The sequence below is a fragment of the Fomitiporia mediterranea genome, assembly GCF_000271605.1.
Source record: "Fomitiporia mediterranea MF3/22 unplaced genomic scaffold FOMMEscaffold_9, whole genome shotgun sequence".
Taxonomy (NCBI): domain Eukaryota; kingdom Fungi; phylum Basidiomycota; class Agaricomycetes; order Hymenochaetales; family Hymenochaetaceae; genus Fomitiporia; species Fomitiporia mediterranea.
In genome coordinates this window covers 2,520,135-2,538,249 of record NW_006760394.1, presented here as the reverse complement: position 1 = coordinate 2,538,249, position 18,115 = coordinate 2,520,135, and the positions used below count along the sequence as shown (strand labels likewise).

General features: G+C 45.4%; 7 protein-coding genes across 7 annotated transcripts; 5 read left to right on the top strand and 2 right to left on the bottom strand.

Moving 5' to 3' along the window:
* Nucleotides 1–613: 613 nt before the first annotated feature.
* On the top strand, nucleotides 614–3,697 carry FOMMEDRAFT_22413 (Piwi-domain-containing protein). Its single transcript, XM_007269382.1, has 4 exons — nucleotides 614–1,256; nucleotides 1,316–1,794; nucleotides 1,850–2,871; nucleotides 2,932–3,697. Exons 1-4 carry the CDS (start codon nucleotides 628–630, stop codon nucleotides 3,595–3,597), a joined length of 2,796 nt encoding a protein of 931 aa, XP_007269444.1. The 5' UTR covers nucleotides 614–627; the 3' UTR covers nucleotides 3,598–3,697.
* An 851-nt stretch (nucleotides 3,698–4,548) lies between these two features.
* FOMMEDRAFT_159436 (uncharacterized protein) lies at nucleotides 4,549–4,967 on the top strand (the record flags this gene model as incomplete). The annotated part of the gene is made up of 4 exons (XM_007269381.1): nucleotides 4,549–4,666; nucleotides 4,724–4,743; nucleotides 4,811–4,825; nucleotides 4,890–4,967. The coding sequence occupies 4 exons, from the start codon at nucleotides 4,549–4,551 to the stop codon at nucleotides 4,965–4,967; spliced, it is 231 nt and encodes a 76-aa protein (XP_007269443.1).
* Nucleotides 4,968–6,263: 1,296 nt separating this feature from the next.
* On the top strand, nucleotides 6,264–7,035 carry FOMMEDRAFT_159435 (uncharacterized protein; the record flags this gene model as incomplete). The annotated part of the gene is made up of 3 exons (XM_007269380.1): nucleotides 6,264–6,394; nucleotides 6,494–6,782; nucleotides 6,925–7,035. 3 exons carry the CDS (start codon nucleotides 6,264–6,266, stop codon nucleotides 7,033–7,035), a joined length of 531 nt encoding a protein of 176 aa, XP_007269442.1.
* A 704-nt stretch (nucleotides 7,036–7,739) lies between these two features.
* FOMMEDRAFT_159434 (uncharacterized protein) lies at nucleotides 7,740–9,626 on the top strand (the record flags this gene model as incomplete). The annotated part of the gene is made up of 13 exons (XM_007269379.1): nucleotides 7,740–7,857; nucleotides 7,916–7,935; nucleotides 8,004–8,018; nucleotides 8,085–8,123; nucleotides 8,173–8,215; nucleotides 8,279–8,306; nucleotides 8,378–8,469; nucleotides 8,535–8,561; nucleotides 8,618–8,656; nucleotides 8,719–8,811; nucleotides 8,870–8,951; nucleotides 9,062–9,202; nucleotides 9,296–9,626. 13 exons carry the CDS (start codon nucleotides 7,740–7,742, stop codon nucleotides 9,624–9,626), a joined length of 1,068 nt encoding a protein of 355 aa, XP_007269441.1.
* Nucleotides 9,627–9,756: 130 nt separating this feature from the next.
* FOMMEDRAFT_22411 (uncharacterized protein) lies at nucleotides 9,757–11,700 on the bottom strand. Its single transcript, XM_007269378.1, has 3 exons — nucleotides 11,404–11,700; nucleotides 11,179–11,335; nucleotides 9,757–11,103 (listed from the first exon to the last, which is right to left on the bottom strand). Exons 1-3 carry the CDS (start codon nucleotides 11,668–11,670, stop codon nucleotides 9,950–9,952), a joined length of 1,578 nt encoding a protein of 525 aa, XP_007269440.1. The 5' UTR covers nucleotides 11,671–11,700; the 3' UTR covers nucleotides 9,757–9,949.
* A 948-nt stretch (nucleotides 11,701–12,648) lies between these two features.
* FOMMEDRAFT_159432 (uncharacterized protein) lies at nucleotides 12,649–14,386 on the top strand (the record flags this gene model as incomplete). Its single annotated transcript, XM_007269377.1, has 4 exons — nucleotides 12,649–12,808; nucleotides 12,872–12,891; nucleotides 14,103–14,289; nucleotides 14,340–14,386. 4 exons carry the CDS (start codon nucleotides 12,649–12,651, stop codon nucleotides 14,384–14,386), a joined length of 414 nt encoding a protein of 137 aa, XP_007269439.1.
* Nucleotides 14,387–16,128: 1,742 nt separating this feature from the next.
* FOMMEDRAFT_136101 (uncharacterized protein) lies at nucleotides 16,129–16,338 on the bottom strand (the record flags this gene model as incomplete). Its single annotated transcript, XM_007269376.1, has 1 exon — nucleotides 16,129–16,338. The coding sequence occupies one exon, from the start codon at nucleotides 16,336–16,338 to the stop codon at nucleotides 16,129–16,131; it is 210 nt and encodes a 69-aa protein (XP_007269438.1).
* Nucleotides 16,339–18,115: the final 1,777 nt, after the last annotated feature.

The following is an 18,115-nucleotide window of genomic DNA, read 5'->3' as shown; positions in this document are numbered from 1 at the left end:
GAATAAACTTCTATCTGTGCAGGCCTTGTTGGCAGTTGCTGTTCTCTGATTGCTGACGACAAAAGATGGCCTTCACCTTAAATTTTGCTTCCTACTTCAGTCAACAGGACAAGTTAGAGAGGCGTGATACCTTGGATAAACGGAATTAAATGCTCAACACGTGTCCTTAAAGTTAACGTGGTCCTCCTGTCACCTGTGCCATACCCGTCCGTTGTGTCAGGTAATGTGCTGTTCTACTTGAAACTACACTAGAAGTACGTATACTTCTGTCCTCATGGCGTGCACCTCATGCTGTTATGTGCGCTTAGACTCCTTCGAGCGTGGGGATGATTTCTAATTTGGCGTATGTGAAGGTTTACGCATGTAATAACAGCGGTGTTCTCCAATGATTCTGGTCTATTCTTTGTCTATCCCATGACCCCTGAACTCTAAACGGGCGCTTAGCTGTATTAGCTTTCGAAGTCATGGTTCATGGAAGGGAATATGGAGGAGCCGTCTGACTGGCATCTATCTTCAGGTATGTGCCTCTTCAGCCTATAAGTACCCACTACAATGTTCATATTATATTCATTGTCTGCTCTCAGACTACTACGCTACCCCACCGTCAGATACCTTCGCGTTTTTACCATGGATAATCCTCGTGGAAGAGGTAGGGGCCGAGGTGGACCTCGAGGCGGTGGCGGCCAACGTGGAGGTCCAGGACCCCGTGGTGCACCACCATCTGCACCTGGCCGTGGCTTTGGGCGCGGCAGAGGGGGTCCCGCCCCAGTGCAGGTGTTCGCACTGGGCGGAACTGCACAGTTGGACGCTCGGCTCAGTGATCGTGAGCTGACTGCGCTTGTCTCGAAATTCAGCAATCTATCGACATCGGTGCCTGATCGCGTCGTACGTCCCGGATTCGGGAAACGCGGGACAGCAATCACGCTCCGCGCGAATTTCTTTGCGTTGAAGTATCCGAAGAACTGCGTTCTGTACGATTACCCGATTGAAATCACACCTAGTGTGAAGAAAGAGGAGAAGCGTTTGCGAAAGCGCCTTTTCGACTTGTTTGAATCGTCGCAGGACGTCGCACCATATCTTGGAGGCATTGCCCATGACAGGATGCAACGCCTCATTGCAAGGGCACTGTTACCAGAGGACTTCACCGTAACGATTGCCTTTTATGAGGAAGGCCAAGCCGGACCTCGTCCCGGTGCAAAAGAGTACGTCATAAGCCTGTTAGAGCCGAGGGAACTTCGGTCAGCAGACCTTGACCGGTAATTATTTTATTGTCGAAACAACATCTCTACTTTCGTTAACACTCGTTCCAATCAAGGTACCTTCAAGGAGATGATGCACAATACAACCCATTGGATATCATTTCAGCTTTCAACCTAATCACTTCCTCCCATGCGACGCATACTGGAGTCTCAGTAGGAAAGAACCGCTATTTCTTTCCACCCAACTCACTGAATGAGTCGCCCTTCCAACTCGGAAGCGGTTTGGAAGCTTGGAAAGGCTTCTTCTCGAGCGTCCGTCCGGTCTACAAGAGCCTCATGGTTAATGTCAACGTTTGCATGAGCGCTTTTTACGTTCCGCATTCACGGCTAAGCGATGCAATACTCGAATTTGCGAGGCAGTCGAGAGGTGCATCGCCTCAAGAGCTATATGGTCGTGTACGCGTCACGACTACACATTTAGGATATCGGAGGAGATATAGTATAAAGGCGTTTGGACCGCAAACTGCAAGGAAGACCGTGTTCCAATGTGAGGAATACGGTGGCCAAATCAGTGTCGAACAGTACTTTCAACGCAGTAAGTGTACGTTCGTTTTGATCAGGAAGATCGTCTTCAATAACTATTTTGCAAGAATACAAAGTAAAGCTGAGCCACGCCGACGACATGCCAGTCATCAACATCGGCAACAAGACGAAAGACGTTTATGTCCCCGCCGAGGTCTGTGAAATCGAACCAGGACAATCCTACAACGGCACACTCTCAGACAGGCAGACGGCAGAAATGATAAAGGCTGCTTGCAACTCGCCTCCCGTCAACGCACAGGCAATTTCTAACCAGGGTCTTAATGTTCTTGGTTTGCGGCAACGCGCAACACCTATGACCGGCTTCGGTGTTGAAATATCTACTGAGTTTACCGTCGTCCCTGCTCGGGTCCTTACCCCACCGAGGGTCATGTATCAGTCGGGCCAGCCGAGCGTTGCGAATGGCTCGTGGAACATTCTCGGTGTGCGATTCTCGAGACCGGCGCAACTCACTCGCATCGCAATACTTGTATTGAACGACGGCGGTCGTGAAGACTTCCAGAGCAATTCCGATCCCGATTTACGTAACGTTGTCACCGGTTTCCTCGCTAAATGTCGCAATAGTGGTATGCAAGTTGACAGTGCTCTTCCTCCGTTGCTTTTCCTTCGACTCCCGAGACTAAACTTTCAGCGGGATCGCTTCCGTACCGAAGCAATTGCACAAATCGAGAGCTCCATCAAGTCCCTTCCCAGTAAACCAAACATGATTCTTGTATTCATGACAGGCAAGGATCCTGATATCTACCCCGGACTGAAGAAACTATGCGACATGAAACTCGGCATTCCAACACTATGCATGATCATGTCGAAAGTACGTAAGGAGCGCGGCCAAGACCAGTACTTCTCCAACATTGCACTCAAAGTGAATGCAAAACTCGGCGGCATCAACCATCAGATCCACCCAGATTCTCTCAAGTGGTTGAAGAACACAATGCTCGTCGGAATGGACGTGACACATCCTGGGATCGGTTGTGTAAAAGGAACACCCTCGATTGCTGCAGTCGTCGCATCGTGCGACACTAATTTCATGCATTATCCAGTCAGCTTGCGTCTGCAGGAACACCGGAAAGAGGTACGCCTTATCGTTTAATCTGCCTTGAATTTCCTCATAGCTCACCAATTGAAATTGCAGATGATTACCGATGTTAAGGATATGATGATCGAACGATTAGCGGAATACAACAAACGTATGAAGGCTTACCCGGAGCGCGTCATCGTTTTCCGTGACGGTGTCTCCGAAGGCCAGTTTGACCAAGTGCTCCTCAAAGAACTACCCGAGATAAAGAAGGCCTTCAAGTCCTTCAAGAACTATAATCCGAAGCTAACTATCTCAATTTGCGGAAAACGTCATCATACTCGCTTCTATCCAACTAAGCCAGAGGACGCCGATAGGACGTCAAACACCAAAGCCGGGACAGTCGTTGACAAAGGCGTTACAGCGGTATACGATTTTGATTTCTATTTGCAGGCACACGCTGGACTCCAGGGCACGGTTCGTGCAACGCATTACACAGTCGTCTACGACGAGAACAAGTTCCCAGCAGACGATCTCCAGCAAGGTGCAAACGATGTCAGTTACTTGTGGGCTAGAGCGACGAAGAGCGTGAGTTTGATTCCACCAGCGTACTGGGCGGATCGCGCTTGCGAGCGCGGAAAACACTACTTGCACGGTATTCTTCCTCCGCCGAAAAATAGTCCGGAGAGCAGGATGGATGAGCAGCAGATATCTAGGAAGGCGCAGGAAATGTGGGGGAACGGTATCCACGAGAATCTGAAAGGCACAATGTTCTACCTATAACTGACATGATTTGTACCAATATGTTTGGAGGGATCTGTATTCTTACACGCATTTGTTCTTCCTGTCTTGATGTTGTGCGTGTCATGATTAGAATTTAGCCATATCAGCATTGACTTCACTTCATTTACAATTGCAAGCAACTGAAAATAACATCTTTGGGCACTGGGAAAACCATCCAGACTCACGTACTCTGTTCAGCCCGCAAGCCGGTGTGCCTAGCGTGCATGTCATACTTACCATCAACCACTTGGAACTGTCTTCTCTATTTATCCCTTCGTTGTTCAATGCGTCGTACCAAGAAAAACGTCGAAGCAAGCATATTCTTTTTAATTGTAAATTGCCCAATTGCACTTTTAGCATAAACAAGTTTAAATTACTCAAAGCTGCAAAAGCCATATTTCATCCAAGGTTCTCTCATATTTCAAACCAGACAAGAAGTGAGCGGCTATCCATAAAATTGGAAAATATCAGGTCCAGTTTTTTGACAGGTGCTTTGAAATGTATGCAACAACAAACAGTGTGATGTGAAGCAACTGGTATTAACATGACAGGACCGGCTCTAGCAAGTCTCACTGGCTGTGAACCCTGAACTATCTGGCTCATTCCATGAAGAACGCAACCAAGAGTTGACTTAAACTTGTTTGACAGCCTTGATACGCAGCCAGGACCCAATTTGTACCGGATGCTGTCTAACCTCTTCTGATCGACGTCGACTCGATGTTTCCACTTCAGCATCAAATCTCGATCCACTCGGATCCGAATGATTCCGAACTCACAAAGGGAATATGTCAAACTGAGTTCCCATCTTCATTTAGGCCCCATTATCATACGTTATAAACACTCCCCAATCCATCTTGCAGGAGGGGAATGCACATATTTACGACACCGACCCGACTTTCAAGAACGCATCACTCGTCCATACCTCCCTAGAAATCTGTTTGAAGCCTTAACATGAGCAATACTGCTGTTTCTGACGTCGACCCCGTCGTAGCCAAATTTCTGATCGAGAGCAGGATTTACTTCACGTACTTCCAAATTGCAACTGTGGCACTTTTGTGCTATGATGTCGGTGAGTTGAGCTGATTCATTTCCCTTCCGTCGAGGGCTTATGCTGACTTCGGAACAGCTACTACGTTGGACAGGGAGGTCCGTAATACAATTTTCTGAATGAGGTATCTTATTGACTGTTGCCTGTGCATCTCGACATCTCTAGATCAAATACTTTTGGGTAAGTCTAAATTTCTCCTATGTCTTCTTCCTTGCTTGACTCAAGATAAACATACGGGTCGTAGTCCAGGCCACGAAGGCATATAACTTGGGTTTACTTAGCCGTACGCATCTCAGCAATCCAATGGAATGCAATCCGTTAACTAAAGACGATTTAGAATCGATATATTGGGCTCCTAGGAGGCATATCATTATTATATTGTGCGTCTTTGAAGTCCAATCAAGCAACGTTTATCTTACGTCGATGTGCAAAAAATATCAGGGACTTCATTCAAGGCAAATAACAAGTCGTGCGTTATATTCCTTACTAGCGTGTGTCAAAGGTTGATTGTAATTATATTGGTTTAGATGTAAGAACTGGTCCTCAAAGCCTTACTTTCTTTGCCTAAATTTGGGGTAATTATCTAGGTGAAGCTACTGGTTGGATTTTGGTCGCACAGGGTACATATAATACTGTTCTTCTTTCGCTCACTTTCATGTAGATTCTCGATTTACTGTCACCTTCCTAGGCTTGGTAACGAGGATCGCGATTGACTGTGAGTTGTTAATCTTGCTTCGGAAAGAATGTTGAGCTGACCAAGTTGCCGGTAGACATTTTGTTATCAAGAGTCCTTGCTTTTCTTCCTTCACGTGCGTATGCACCTATTACATAGTGTCAAAAGCAAGTTTCCCAAGCGTATAAATAATTTACAGGAAGCTTGCTACATACTGTCCTCAAAGTCTCATTCGTGGCGGAAGAAGTCTTTCGGATAGGAGCGACCCTGTACTATGGATACGCCCAAGGCAGTAGCCCATCTCAATTCTCTTGCGAGTTGTGAGTTGTGCACGGCATGTAAGAAATATGCCAAAAATGCCGAAGTGCCGAGATGAAAATCGGGTGGTTAAGATGGGGATCGGGTTGCGTGCTTGCCTAAAGTAGTAGTCAAACGCGCAACAACTCGCAAGCACTCTGGAGTGCTTGTGAGTTGTCGGACTTTGAAATTAAATGATGTTTCTTGTATCCCTTACTTGTTTGTCCACTCAAATCACAAGAAATCTGATCGACACAAAATTCACAACTCAATCATCTCAATTCTTCCTAGTTGTGAGGAAACTCGGCATCAACCTTACCAGGGTCCTCTACAAAGCCGAGCTTCCTTGCAACTTGCAACTCGCAACAGAATTGAGATGGGCTAGTGCGTTGCTCATCTATTTCTCCTTGCCTTGGCACCAATTTCACTCACTCAATCATTAATAAGTGATGTCAATAAAAGTAACACACGAAATTGAGATTTGTACAGTCAAGAGGTTGTTACCGTTGGAAATTTTCATCTTGGCCTGGTTAGTACTGGCAGCCATCTGTTACACGTTTTCAATATAACCTGCCTGTTCGACCATTGTATGAATGAATGTCACAAAATTTGATGCATGTCCCCATTCTTTGATGCAGGGTCCTTCCCATGGTATACGAACTTGTCATCATGGGCATCACTCTGCGTCGAGCGATTTCGTTCTGGAGACTATCGGCAGGCTTCCGCGGGTTCCCACTCATGCGAGTTATCATTACCGACCAAGTATTCTATTTCGCATTGTAAGTACCTCATCACCGCAACAGTCTTCCGTCTCACCTTAGCTTTCCTTATCCCGCTTGAACTTGTGTGAATATTAACGCAAAACCAATCACCCACAGAATCGTCGCATATTGTGTATTAAACATGCTCGAAGGCACACTTACCACCTTCAACTCAGTCGCACAAGCCTTCGTAGCATTTGGTGGAAGCGAATCATTTCTATGCATTCTCGGGAGCCACATGTTGTTTAATATGAAAGATGCTGCGCGACATGGGGACTATGATGCATCAACGGGTGGAATTGTAACGCGCACAGTGTCGAATGTGCAGTTTGAGATGAAGACATATTCAAGTAGCATGAATCCGAGTCGTTATACCGAAACGAACTGTGGATCACAGAATACACATGTAGGCTTAGAAGTTAGCACAAGATGAATGTCCTTGATGTCTTTCGTTCAAGATTACGAATTCCGCTCGGTCCTTTCCTCTTAGAAATACGCCTCTACCCTGTTATATTCATTCTCGTTCTTTGCTTTCATTTTGTTTTCAGCCTGCTTTCAGCTCGGATCGCGAGAGTATCTACCGTGATCCACGTGATTTTGTTCAGATCCCGAGATCATTGTGCCTGTCGCATATTGCTCCAATGCCATCGCCTATTTGACACTTTCTTCTCTGAATATCTTCGCTTTGGAAATTTAGTGATGCCAAGAGAAACGTTGAAGCGAGCAACGCTGAGTCAAGCGTGCTCAGCTCATTCGTACGACGTAAAGTTTAAACCATGAAACCAGGACATCTTGCTGGATTCAGTTCTCATGGATTATTTAGAGCCGTAGGCTCCGTATTTTTTCCCGGGTCTCACTCTCATATTTCTGACTGAATCAGGACGTCTGGTCCTATTCTCGAGAAGGTGCTCGAAATCATTGCATTTGGTAATTCAGATACTGCATACTCAAAAAGGAAAGTGAGTTATTCCCACGGGACCAACCCTAGCAAGTCTCGTGGTCTACGAATCCCTGAGCTATCCGTGCCTTTCATACGAATCCTATCTAAAAAAAGTCCTTGAGTCCACTCGTTTCTCTGTTTTGATAAGCATAATATGCAGCTAGGGCCAAACTTGTCCAGGATGCTATTTAGCTTCTTCTGATCGACGTCGACATCTATCTCCCACTCGGATCCCGTTCATCAGATCTGTGCAACTTTAGAGGATAGCGAATCGGTCTTCCATCAATATTTAAACTATCACCATATGTTCAAAGGTTCCCCAATCCATGGCGAGGCGGGCTCTACAGGAATTGACAACCATCTACTCGACCTTTGAGAACGCGCCATCCATCCCTACCTACGCAGGATTCTACTCGGCACGAAATGAGCAATCTCACCGTTGCTGACATCGACCCTGTCGTAGCCAGATTTCTCCTCGAGGATGGTATTTACTTTATGTACTTCCAAGCTGCAACTGTAACACTGTTGTGTTACGATATCAGTAAGTAGAGCTGGTTTGCCCTCACTCCCTTCGCTTATTCACACTGACTGCGGAATAGTCACCACTTTGGACAGAGAGGTCAGTGAACTGATTATTTCTTTGGGACGTATCTGTTGACTGTCACTTGTGCTTATCCACGTCTTTAGGTCAAGTACTTTTGGGTGTGCTCGCTTTTTACACTCGCGCATTTTTTCTCGATTAATTTGAACGAAATGTTTGTATTGTAGTCCACACCGCGGAGCCATGTAACTTGGGTTTATTTTGCGGTATGCATCTTATCAACTGAATATCTTCCATTAACTGAATATCCTCTAGAATCGATATATTGGAGTCATGGGAGGCACATCGCTACTATATTGTGCGTCGCCCGAGACGAGCAACCAGTTTTTATTATTAACCCATCGATGTTTAAAAATACCAGGGTGCATATTTCAAGCGCGTAACTACTCGTGCGTCGTGTTCTCTGTCATAAGCGTTTGCCATAAGTTGATCGGTTGCTATTGTTATTGTATTTGACTAGATGTAAGCATCAAACTTCAGAGTTTGGCGTTCTTTTCTTAAATTCGGAGTCCTTTTCAGGCATTGTAACTGGATGGCTCTTGGTCGCACAAGGTACGTATTATAATGTTCATCGTGCTCACTCGCTCCGCGAAAATTTCTTATTTATGTCCTCTTAGGCTTGGTTACGAGGATCGCGATTGATTGTAAGTCGCTAGCTTTGCTTCGGAAAGGAACATTGGACTGACCATCGTTTTGGTAGATATCTTGTTGTTAAGACTCCTCGCCCTCCTCCCTTCGCGTGCGTACATATCTATCGCACATGGCGCAAATGCAGATCTCATTAGCACAAATTGCTTACAGGAACCAGGTTACATGATATCCTCAAAATCTCGTTCGTAGCGGAAGAACTCTTTCGGATAGCAGCGACCGTGTACTATGGGCACGCCCAAGGCAGTACGTGTTGTTGTTACTCTATTCTACTTCACACGATTCTCACCCAATCGTACATAAGTGATGTCGATAAAAGTAACAAACAGCGCCGAAATGTGTATAGTCGATAGATTGCTGCCGTTGGAGATATTTATCTTGGCCTGGTCAGTATGAGTAACCACATGTTTCGCGTCTTCACTATCTCTTCTCTCCCCGATCCTTTTATGAATTAATAACGTGAAACATAACTTACGTCCCTATTTCTTAATTGCAGGATCCTTCCATTGGTATACGAGCTCATCATCATGGGCCTCACTCTCCACAGAGCCATCTCATTCTGGAGATTGTCTGCAGGTTTCCGTGGCTTCCCACTCATCCGAGTCGTCATCATCGACCAAGTATTCTATTTCACATTGTAAGTCTCACATCATCACATCTCCGTTCCAATTCCTTTTCCTCCTTCTATACCGTAAGGATCTCACGCGAATGTTGCTTAATCTCCGTGCAGAATCATTGCATACTGCGTATTCAACATGCTCGAAGGCACGCTTACCACGTTCAACGCCGTCATACAAGCCTTTGTCGCTTTCGGCGGAAGCGAATCCTTCCTATGCATTCTGGGTAGTCACATGTTATTCAACATGAAAGACGCTGTTCGACATGGGGATAATGCATATGATACATCAACAGTTGGTGGTGGAGGTGTAACCCGCACGTTCTCGAACGTGCACTTTGAGATGAAGAGCTATCCGCGCAGTACGAATCGTTATGGTTCTGATGGAACGAACTACGGATATGGATCGAAGGATGCTCATGCATTACGAGAGCGATATCCCTGATTTTTTTCCACTCAAACTTATAGGTTCTGCTTGTTTTTTTTATGGACCTAACTTGTTTATTATTTTATCATTCTCATTTCTGTCCAACTTTCATTTTTTTTTTACAGCCTCACTTCACCTTTGGTATATCTGTGATTATGATTGTATATTGTACAAGTAGAGTATGTTATTTGTTGCGAAAAGTACAGAGCTCGTGAAGTCAGAAAAAAAAAATTATACATCGCGATCGAATTTGCAAGAAGGTATACAAAGTGCCAGCGTACAAAACGTCCAATCAGAAAACGGTGTCGCAGTGGGGAGCAAGTAACAGTTGTAGCTTCGCGTTAATAAATTCCGCCTCCATATCTTCCGTAACCTCCTCCATAGCCGTCAGATCCACCACCCAAAGCATCCATCGCATACCCCTCTGCCTCACGCGCTAATCGATGTCTCCTCCTTCCATGCCTCCCGTACCGCCTTCCATATCCACCATACCCATCTCCGTACCCACCACCACCTCCATATCCGCCTCCGGCTCCGTATCCATCACCAAGCCCTCCACGTCCGTACTCAATATCATAATCATCATACGCTCTTCCGGGCCGATACCCATCTTCGTATCGAACTCCCTTGAGTGCAGCGCGTTCTGCACGCTCAGCTGCCCGTTCTGCGCGGTGTCGCTCGTGACGCATTATAGACGTTTCTCCTGGTTCTCCCGGTCCGTATCCCATACCAGCGCTAGATGCGTATCCTCCTGCCGAGAGTGGTCGTTGAATCCCTGCTCCTGCTCCTCCACCTGCACCAAGAAGCCCGTCTGCACCTCCATACATTCCAGCACCGCCAAGTCCCGTATTTGCCATGCCGCCTGTATATCCTCCAGCAGCAAGTCCAGGATTCGCCATGCCGCCTCCATATCCTCCGGCAGCGAGTCCAGAATTCGCCATACCGCCTGCATATCCTCCGGCAGCAAGTCCAGAATTAGCCATGCCTGCACCACTGTACATGCCTGCACCACCGAGTCCAGTATTACCCATGCCTGCGCCGCCGAGTCCAGAATTTGCCATACCAGCGTAACCTCCTGCAGGGCCAAGTCCAGAATTTGGCATGCCAGAGTATCCTCCAGCCCCATAGCCTAGTCCTCCAGGCGCAGCACCAACAGAGAGTGAGCGTCGTCGAACTAGTGGAGGTGCAGGACTGGCCATTCCAGAACCAGCTACACCTCCACCGAATCCCATCCCTCCGGCTCCCGAACCTAATGCCCCACCGGCAAGTCCACTTCCTGAAAGAGCTGGACTGATTGCACCCATTCCGCCGGCACCCATTCCCCCGGCACCCATTCCCATTCCGGTACCAACGTTCCCATATGCACCTCCGCTGCTCATAAGTATACTGTTCCCTTGATCAAAGATCCGAGCTGCGGCGAGTGCTGCAGTTTCAACAGCTGCAAGTCTTCCGGTATTATCTCCGACGCGTTGCGTATATTGCCACAATCTCGTAGCTAATTACGATATCAATCAACCTTGTACGCACGCAAGAACAATAGTAGTGAAGCCGAAGAAGAAAGAAGACGAACCTTCACCAATAGCAAGTCCGACGAGCGCTTCTCGCTGTCTCATTGCGTCACCGCTAAGGGGCTGCGCGAGTACCCCATAATTATACCTCCAATTACGCCATACTTCATACGCAGCGGCTGCACCGATCTCCATAGGTGCCATAGTCAGAATATCACCCTTTAAAAAATCATCATCAGTTGGAATTATTTTTCGAAAATAAATAAGAAAATAAATAAACGACGCACAAGTCCTCCATAAGCTCTGCGATGCATAAGCTTCGCTTCAACAAGTGAAGGAGCCGCATTCGCGAGTCCAGAAGTACCCAGACCTTGTAACCTATTTTGAGCGTAATCATAAAGTCCAGTATCATAGCCTCCTCCAGCCATAGCACGGTAGTAATCGGGACCTCCCCAGGACGGTTGTGGCTGGAAAGCAGGTGCTGGAGGAGCCATGCTCTGCCATTGACTGGAAGCCCAGTTGGGATTTGCACGATAGTAGTCGAAGTATGCCATGGTACGAGCAAGAGAGTAAGCGGAAGTTACTATCTCTGGAGCGAGCGAGCTTTGAACATTGGTCAGATCAGGTACAAGTGGAGAGTATGACGTCGATCCTGTGCTCAAGCAACTTTGATGAAGATGCGCACGTGATATGCACTTTTTCATCCATCTTTCAGTTGACTGAACAATGTAACTACGGGTGCAACAGAAGTACAACTCAGTCTTGTAACTTGTTACCTGTTCCATGGTTATATCCTTCTAGCGCAAATACAGATTATCTCACCTAACTTGGCGTCTCAGCTTGTGATTCTCAGGCGAGGTGAGATGCATAACTTGATCTCCGCGAACAGCGTTGCTACGGCTTGGCCTATTGTTCTACGGGTAACATTTTATCCACTGCTTGGTTAATTTTACACATTTTCTGACTATGGGTATATGCTGATGGTGTATTGGAAAGATATTGCATCTATCGTGTTTCTGCATTCGAAGCAGTCGATGATAAAAGATTGTCTACTGTATAGATCTTACTCTACAGCCTATGGGTCTCAACTGCACTGAGGCATCTAAGGAACACTTCACAAAGATAGTCTGGCAACATTTATTTTTTTGCTACGCAAAGGACGTTTTGTTGATACTTCCTCTTCACTTGTTCACACGATTGATCTGACACTTTGCAGAACGGTAGGCATATTGCCACTTCGTTTTTGTCCGCCTCATTTGACTTACTGAAGCTGTTCCAAAATCTTGCCGAGTTTGTTGCCCCAACTTGATATACGCAATGCAACAATCAGCATCTTTCCCTCTGCCTTGTATCTGAGTGGTATCAGAACAGAACGCTGCAAATGCAGTATTTGATCTTATTATAGATTATACTACTCCGCACTCCATCCCCACACCTCATCCGAAGCAGGGTCACAGTTCGTGCTACTGGGCAAGTTGCTGTGTATTATAAGAGCAGACAAGGAAATTCCTGAATGTACACACTCGACTACAATGGCTAACCAAACGCTTGACTACGGACATCCCTACTTACTCTTTACTCGCTTAGATGCAGAAGCCGTCGATCCAAGCTGGGTCCCGTCATTTGTCTCTCAGATTGTTACTCGGCAGTACTTCTCCGTGGCATTATTGACGGCCTTGGTCTATCATGCTTGTTCGTAGTACGGATCTTTGAATTGAATAGCCACTGACAAATTTCGATACCCTACTTAATAAGTCATAACAATGGATAAGGAGGTATGTCCACTACACATAATCCATCTCATATATGCTAAGGTCGATCGGTACAGGTGAAGTACTTTTGGGTGAGGGCTTTATATTCATAATTACAGTCCAGGCTTCACTCTAATCCCAGGCATGAAGTGCCATCCTTGTAACCCTACAAGTCTTGTCTATTTTGCAGTAAGTGCCACTATGTTACAGCAAGTTTCGAGATTGTAATCACGAAGTCTTAGAATCGCTACATCGGAATTCTTGGAGCAATTTCTACTATAGCCAGTGTGTAAAGTATCTTATGCGACGGAGCAATAACATTAAACGGCAAGGATGCTTATTCTAGATGATGTACTGAAAGAAAGTCTCTTAAGGTATGAGGAAGAAATATTTAATAAAACGAGTACTGATTTGAAACTTTAACACGGACCGTAGCTGTGTGTATTTCAACTAAACTCTCCCACTAGACAAATTTGTATTAATTGGAATCAAGGCCGGACTTCGGTTTGGACTAGAGAATTATGTAGTAAGTGATTTATGTGTTACTCACAAAGTTATGTAAATAATGTGTTATTAGACTTGACTACCTTTGTCCTCATACACTGTGAGAAAGCATTCTCAACACAATAAACACATATCCATGCAGACAATTACTCTACAGATATCCTCCAGGTCCGCGTAATGGCACTTTATCATCAAAGTATATTAGTCCTCAAGATGATTGCTAAAGCTGATCTTGGCAGATAGGAGGCTGTCCATCATCCTAAAGTTACTACTTGCCCTGGACGCAGCTATAGGTCTGGGACTTGTTATTTATCCGACTTTGTTTGAAGATAGTGAGCCACTCCATTAATCTCACTCTTCCTAATGAGTAGACTAAGAAGCACTGTCTCAGTTAAAGCGCTCCACCTTCCACTTGATATTGACGTTTGTGTAACCGGAAAGGAAATACCACGGTCACTAGAGATAATCTCATGGTAAGTTACTTATTCATACATTTGCCCCAAACTTATTAGTTGCAGGGTTGTACCTATTGTGTATGGCACCATATTACTGTGTTTGGCGCTTTTAAAAGCAGCGGAATACTGGAGAATATCAGCCGGATTCAAAGGATTTCATCTTGTCCAAGTACTCATTGAAGACCAAGCTTTATATTATGGCTTGTAAGTTGAACTTTGTACTGGGCGATTCTTTATACTTATTATTCTAGTGTCATAATCTGCTGCGTACTGCAGATACTTGAGCTCAGCACAAACTTCCTTCCTATCGTCACAACTTTTCTGAACGCGGCGGGAAGCCCAACCTTACTTTCCATTATTGGCGGTCATCTTTTGATCAGTATGAAAGAAGCAGGGGAGAGGGGCGCGAACAAAGGTACCAGCCTTCGGCTGAGCGACATGAGCGACATAGTGATTGCGGAAGGTGCGTTTTGCCATATCTCCGATATCTGAAACGCATCTGACTCGTCATAGATTCTCCTACAGGACTTCCGAGGGACGAAGGGCTACTTCTTGCTTGACAAAAGAGTTTGCGTCTTTCTCGTCAGACTGTGAACAGTCAAGCACCTTTCTTGCGGCATGCACATTATTCCGTTGTATATACCCAGTACTATCCCATTGCTTTCCCGATTTGTAGATTGAATTGATTGTTACACAGTTTTTATTATTGTAGCATTCTGAATCGTTGCATGTCAGTTCACAAAAGGGCTGCCTTTGCGTACATTTCGTATCTACTGATTAGCAGAGAGTCAAGCGGATGTTTGCCACATAAGCCATAAAGTACATACTGCGTGCCTTATTTAATGCTCCCTTCTACATATGCATTCGCAGATTAGAAATTGTTGAGACATTTAGCTCTTACAAACCTTCAATTACAAAAGCTCCAGGCACCTAGATCCTAAACTGCCCTTCTGCAAAGTATCACAAGATCTGGAAGCTTCGTCATAAAGTCTCGCCGCAGCTAAAAACAAACAGGTATTAGAGGCAATACTCATACTATCCAGTCCGAGTCGAAGGTACTGCCGGACCTTATCCAATTATCCATCTACAGCCATTCCACGCCATCACCCATACTTACTCCTTCACCACATCAATACATGAATAGTTTAGTCGACTGTCAGGAAATCTAGTTGTACCGAATTAGTAGAAAACGAACATCCTCTTCCGTCATAATGACATTTCACTGTGTCTAATCAGCGTTTTCGACAATTCTCAAGTGTTGGTTTATGACGTTAACACCAGAGAAAGGCTCGGCATGGGTAAGTTCAGTAAGTTCAATTCCGTTCTCGTCACTTCGAGGATTGAGTCTACCTATGTGTGGCGATGATCCGTAGGTGCGGGAGAAAGGGTGGTAATTTATTACGTTGAAGGATGACATTTTCGAAAAAGCTCTGTAACACTGTATCAAGGCAGGGCTTACGTAGAACACCAAATGGCCTTTGCTTGCGAATTGACATTTTCGTAGGTGATGTTGTATTATTGGATCGTTCCTTCCCCAAATAAAGCACAATAGGCTTTATGGCGCCGTAGGTTAGCTATCTCTAATCTACGTCCATTCATTGAACCAAAACGCTGGAGTAACCAAAAAGACAGACACTTAACCTATAAGCTAAACTTCAAAATCCTCTGCACACATTGATACCGAAGTTACGTCTTAATTAAAACTCCTGCGGTCCATATCCGACAACGCCTTCTTCCACTAACACGAGAAATTCGAAAGGTCCTATGAGTTAGTGAAACTCAAAGGGTGAGTTTGAGGTGGGGGGAGATAAGGTCCAGAAGATCACGAAAAAAGACAGATACATAGTTTTCGCTGGATTGCATCTGTAACGGCAGTTTTCAGACGCGGCGCAACCCCCTCCTCACGTCCCCTCTTTGTTACACAGTGAGAAACAGAAGAGAGTTGGAGGCGAGTCTTTGCATTGAATGTCGCAGATCGTTTTGCCACGTGGCCCGTAGCTGATAAAAATCGCAACATCAATCATCGTTTACGTTCCAGTACCATGAAACAATGGCTACTATGAAACGATGGCATAGCCGAAGACGGAGGAAACCTTCACCAATAATGAGCTTAACGAGCGCTTCTCCCTGTCTTGTTACACTACCACTAAGCGGTGCGCGAGTATCCCATCCACTCACACCGTACTTACTTCATACGCAGCGGCTGCATCGATCTCCATAGGCGTCAGTCAGATTATCTCCTTTTACAATCCAAATCAGCTCTCGATTATAAAAGTTCACTCAAATTCACACAAAAGGAGAGTCATTTAAAAAGATGAACAACGTACAAGTCCTCCAAAAGCTCTCTGTCGCATAAGCTTCGCTTCGATAAGTGAAATGCCCGCATTCGCAAGTCCAGTAATACCCAGTCCTTCAGAATGCTGTCATAAGTCCTGGCGTCATAGGCTTCTCCAGCCATGCCACTATAGTAATCGAGACCTCCACTAGGCGATTGAGGTTGGAAAGGAGCCATGCTCTGCAATTGACCTGTAGTCCATTTGGGACCTGCGCAATAGTAGTCATATTGGGACGAGTGGAACGAATGAGAGAGCGAGCATGTTGGCGTCAGTGAGGGGAACCATCTCTGAAGCGAGTGAACACCTGTTTCGACTTGAAAGGCGGGGTTGATTGTCGCTTGAGCGGCTGAGCCCAGGATCGAGCCAACACGTCATATGCAATGAAGTGTGCACGTGATGCGTATCACTAATCCGGTGCTGGCGTTTCTTTCGGTGATTACAGAACCCCTGATTAGAAAGTGCTTTCAACGTTGTTCTTGCTCGCTTTGCTACGAGTGAAACAGGAGTGCAATTCTGTCTCATTGCCTGCTGCATACCTGTATCCTCAATTGAACTGAGACGCACAACTTGTGCCTCTGTAACAGTGTTAACTTCAAACAGCGTTGCCTGTTGTTCTGCAGGTAACCTCTCATCCATTGCTCGTACATTTTTTCACACCTTCCGCTTAAGTATCTGCCAATGATGCATTAGCAAAGAAATACTGCCAAATGTGTTCCTCCACATTTGAAGCGCACAGTTAGTGATATTACCTTCCCAGCCAAACAACTGTGAGTACCTTCTACTGTTCTCTCTGACAGACGGAGCCAAAAGACTACCGACGGCATTAGTCTCACTCTGCCTGCAACGTATCGGTCTCAACTAAGCTGAGGCATCTAAGGAACACCTCACAAGGATAGCCTGACAACCTTGTTATTACTACGAAGAAGATGTTTTGCTGATCCTTTCTCTTCACCGTACACTCCATTGGTCTGATGCTTTGAAGACCTGGGAAGGTGTACTGTTACTTCGTTTTTGCGCGTCTCATCTGACTTGCTGAGGCTGTTCCAAAATCCTGCTGAGTTGTCTGCCTCACCCTGGTGTGCACAGTGCAACGGTCAGCATATTTCCGCCTTCCTTTGTATTATAGTAACACTGAAACGAAACGCCATAAATGAAGTACTTGGTATTACTATAGCGGGCTTATACTACTTTGCAGCCGCGTCTTATGCCTCATCCAAAACAGGGTCGCAGTTCGTACCCACCAGGTATGTTTCTGCTTCTTATAAGAGCAGATGAGAGAATTTTTGAAAGTGTACACTTGACTACAATGGAAAACTATGGACATGCCTACTTATTCTTCATTCGCTCAGATACAGTAACCGTCGATCCAAGCCTTGTGGAACCATCTGTCTACCAGATTGTTACTGAGCAATACTGCTTCGTGGCATTATTGGCCGCCTTGGTCTATCATGCTCGTTCGTAGTACAATCTCTTGAATTGAACATCTGCTGACAGAATCCATCACAATTTTAGTCATAACGATGGATAAGGAGGTATGTCAACTGCACGTAATCTCTCATATATACGCTAAGATGCATTGGTGCAGGTCAAGTACTTTTGGGTGAGAATTTCATACTCATAATTACTGTCTCAGACTGTACCTAATCCCAGGCATGAAGTGCAATCCATATACCCATACGACTCTAGTCTACTTCGCGGTAAGAGACATCATACTAGCACAGCAAATCGTAATCTCAAACTCTTAGAATCGCTACATCGGAATTCTTGGAGCAATTTGTCCTATAGCGTGTATGTGAGGGTTTCCATGCAACATTTGAAATAATACTAATCGGAAAAGATGTTTATTCTAGTGGGTGTACTGAAACAAAGTCTCTTAAGGTAGGAAGAAATATTCCACAAAATAAGTACTGATTTGAAATCCTGGCACGCACTACAGCTGTATGTGCTTCAACT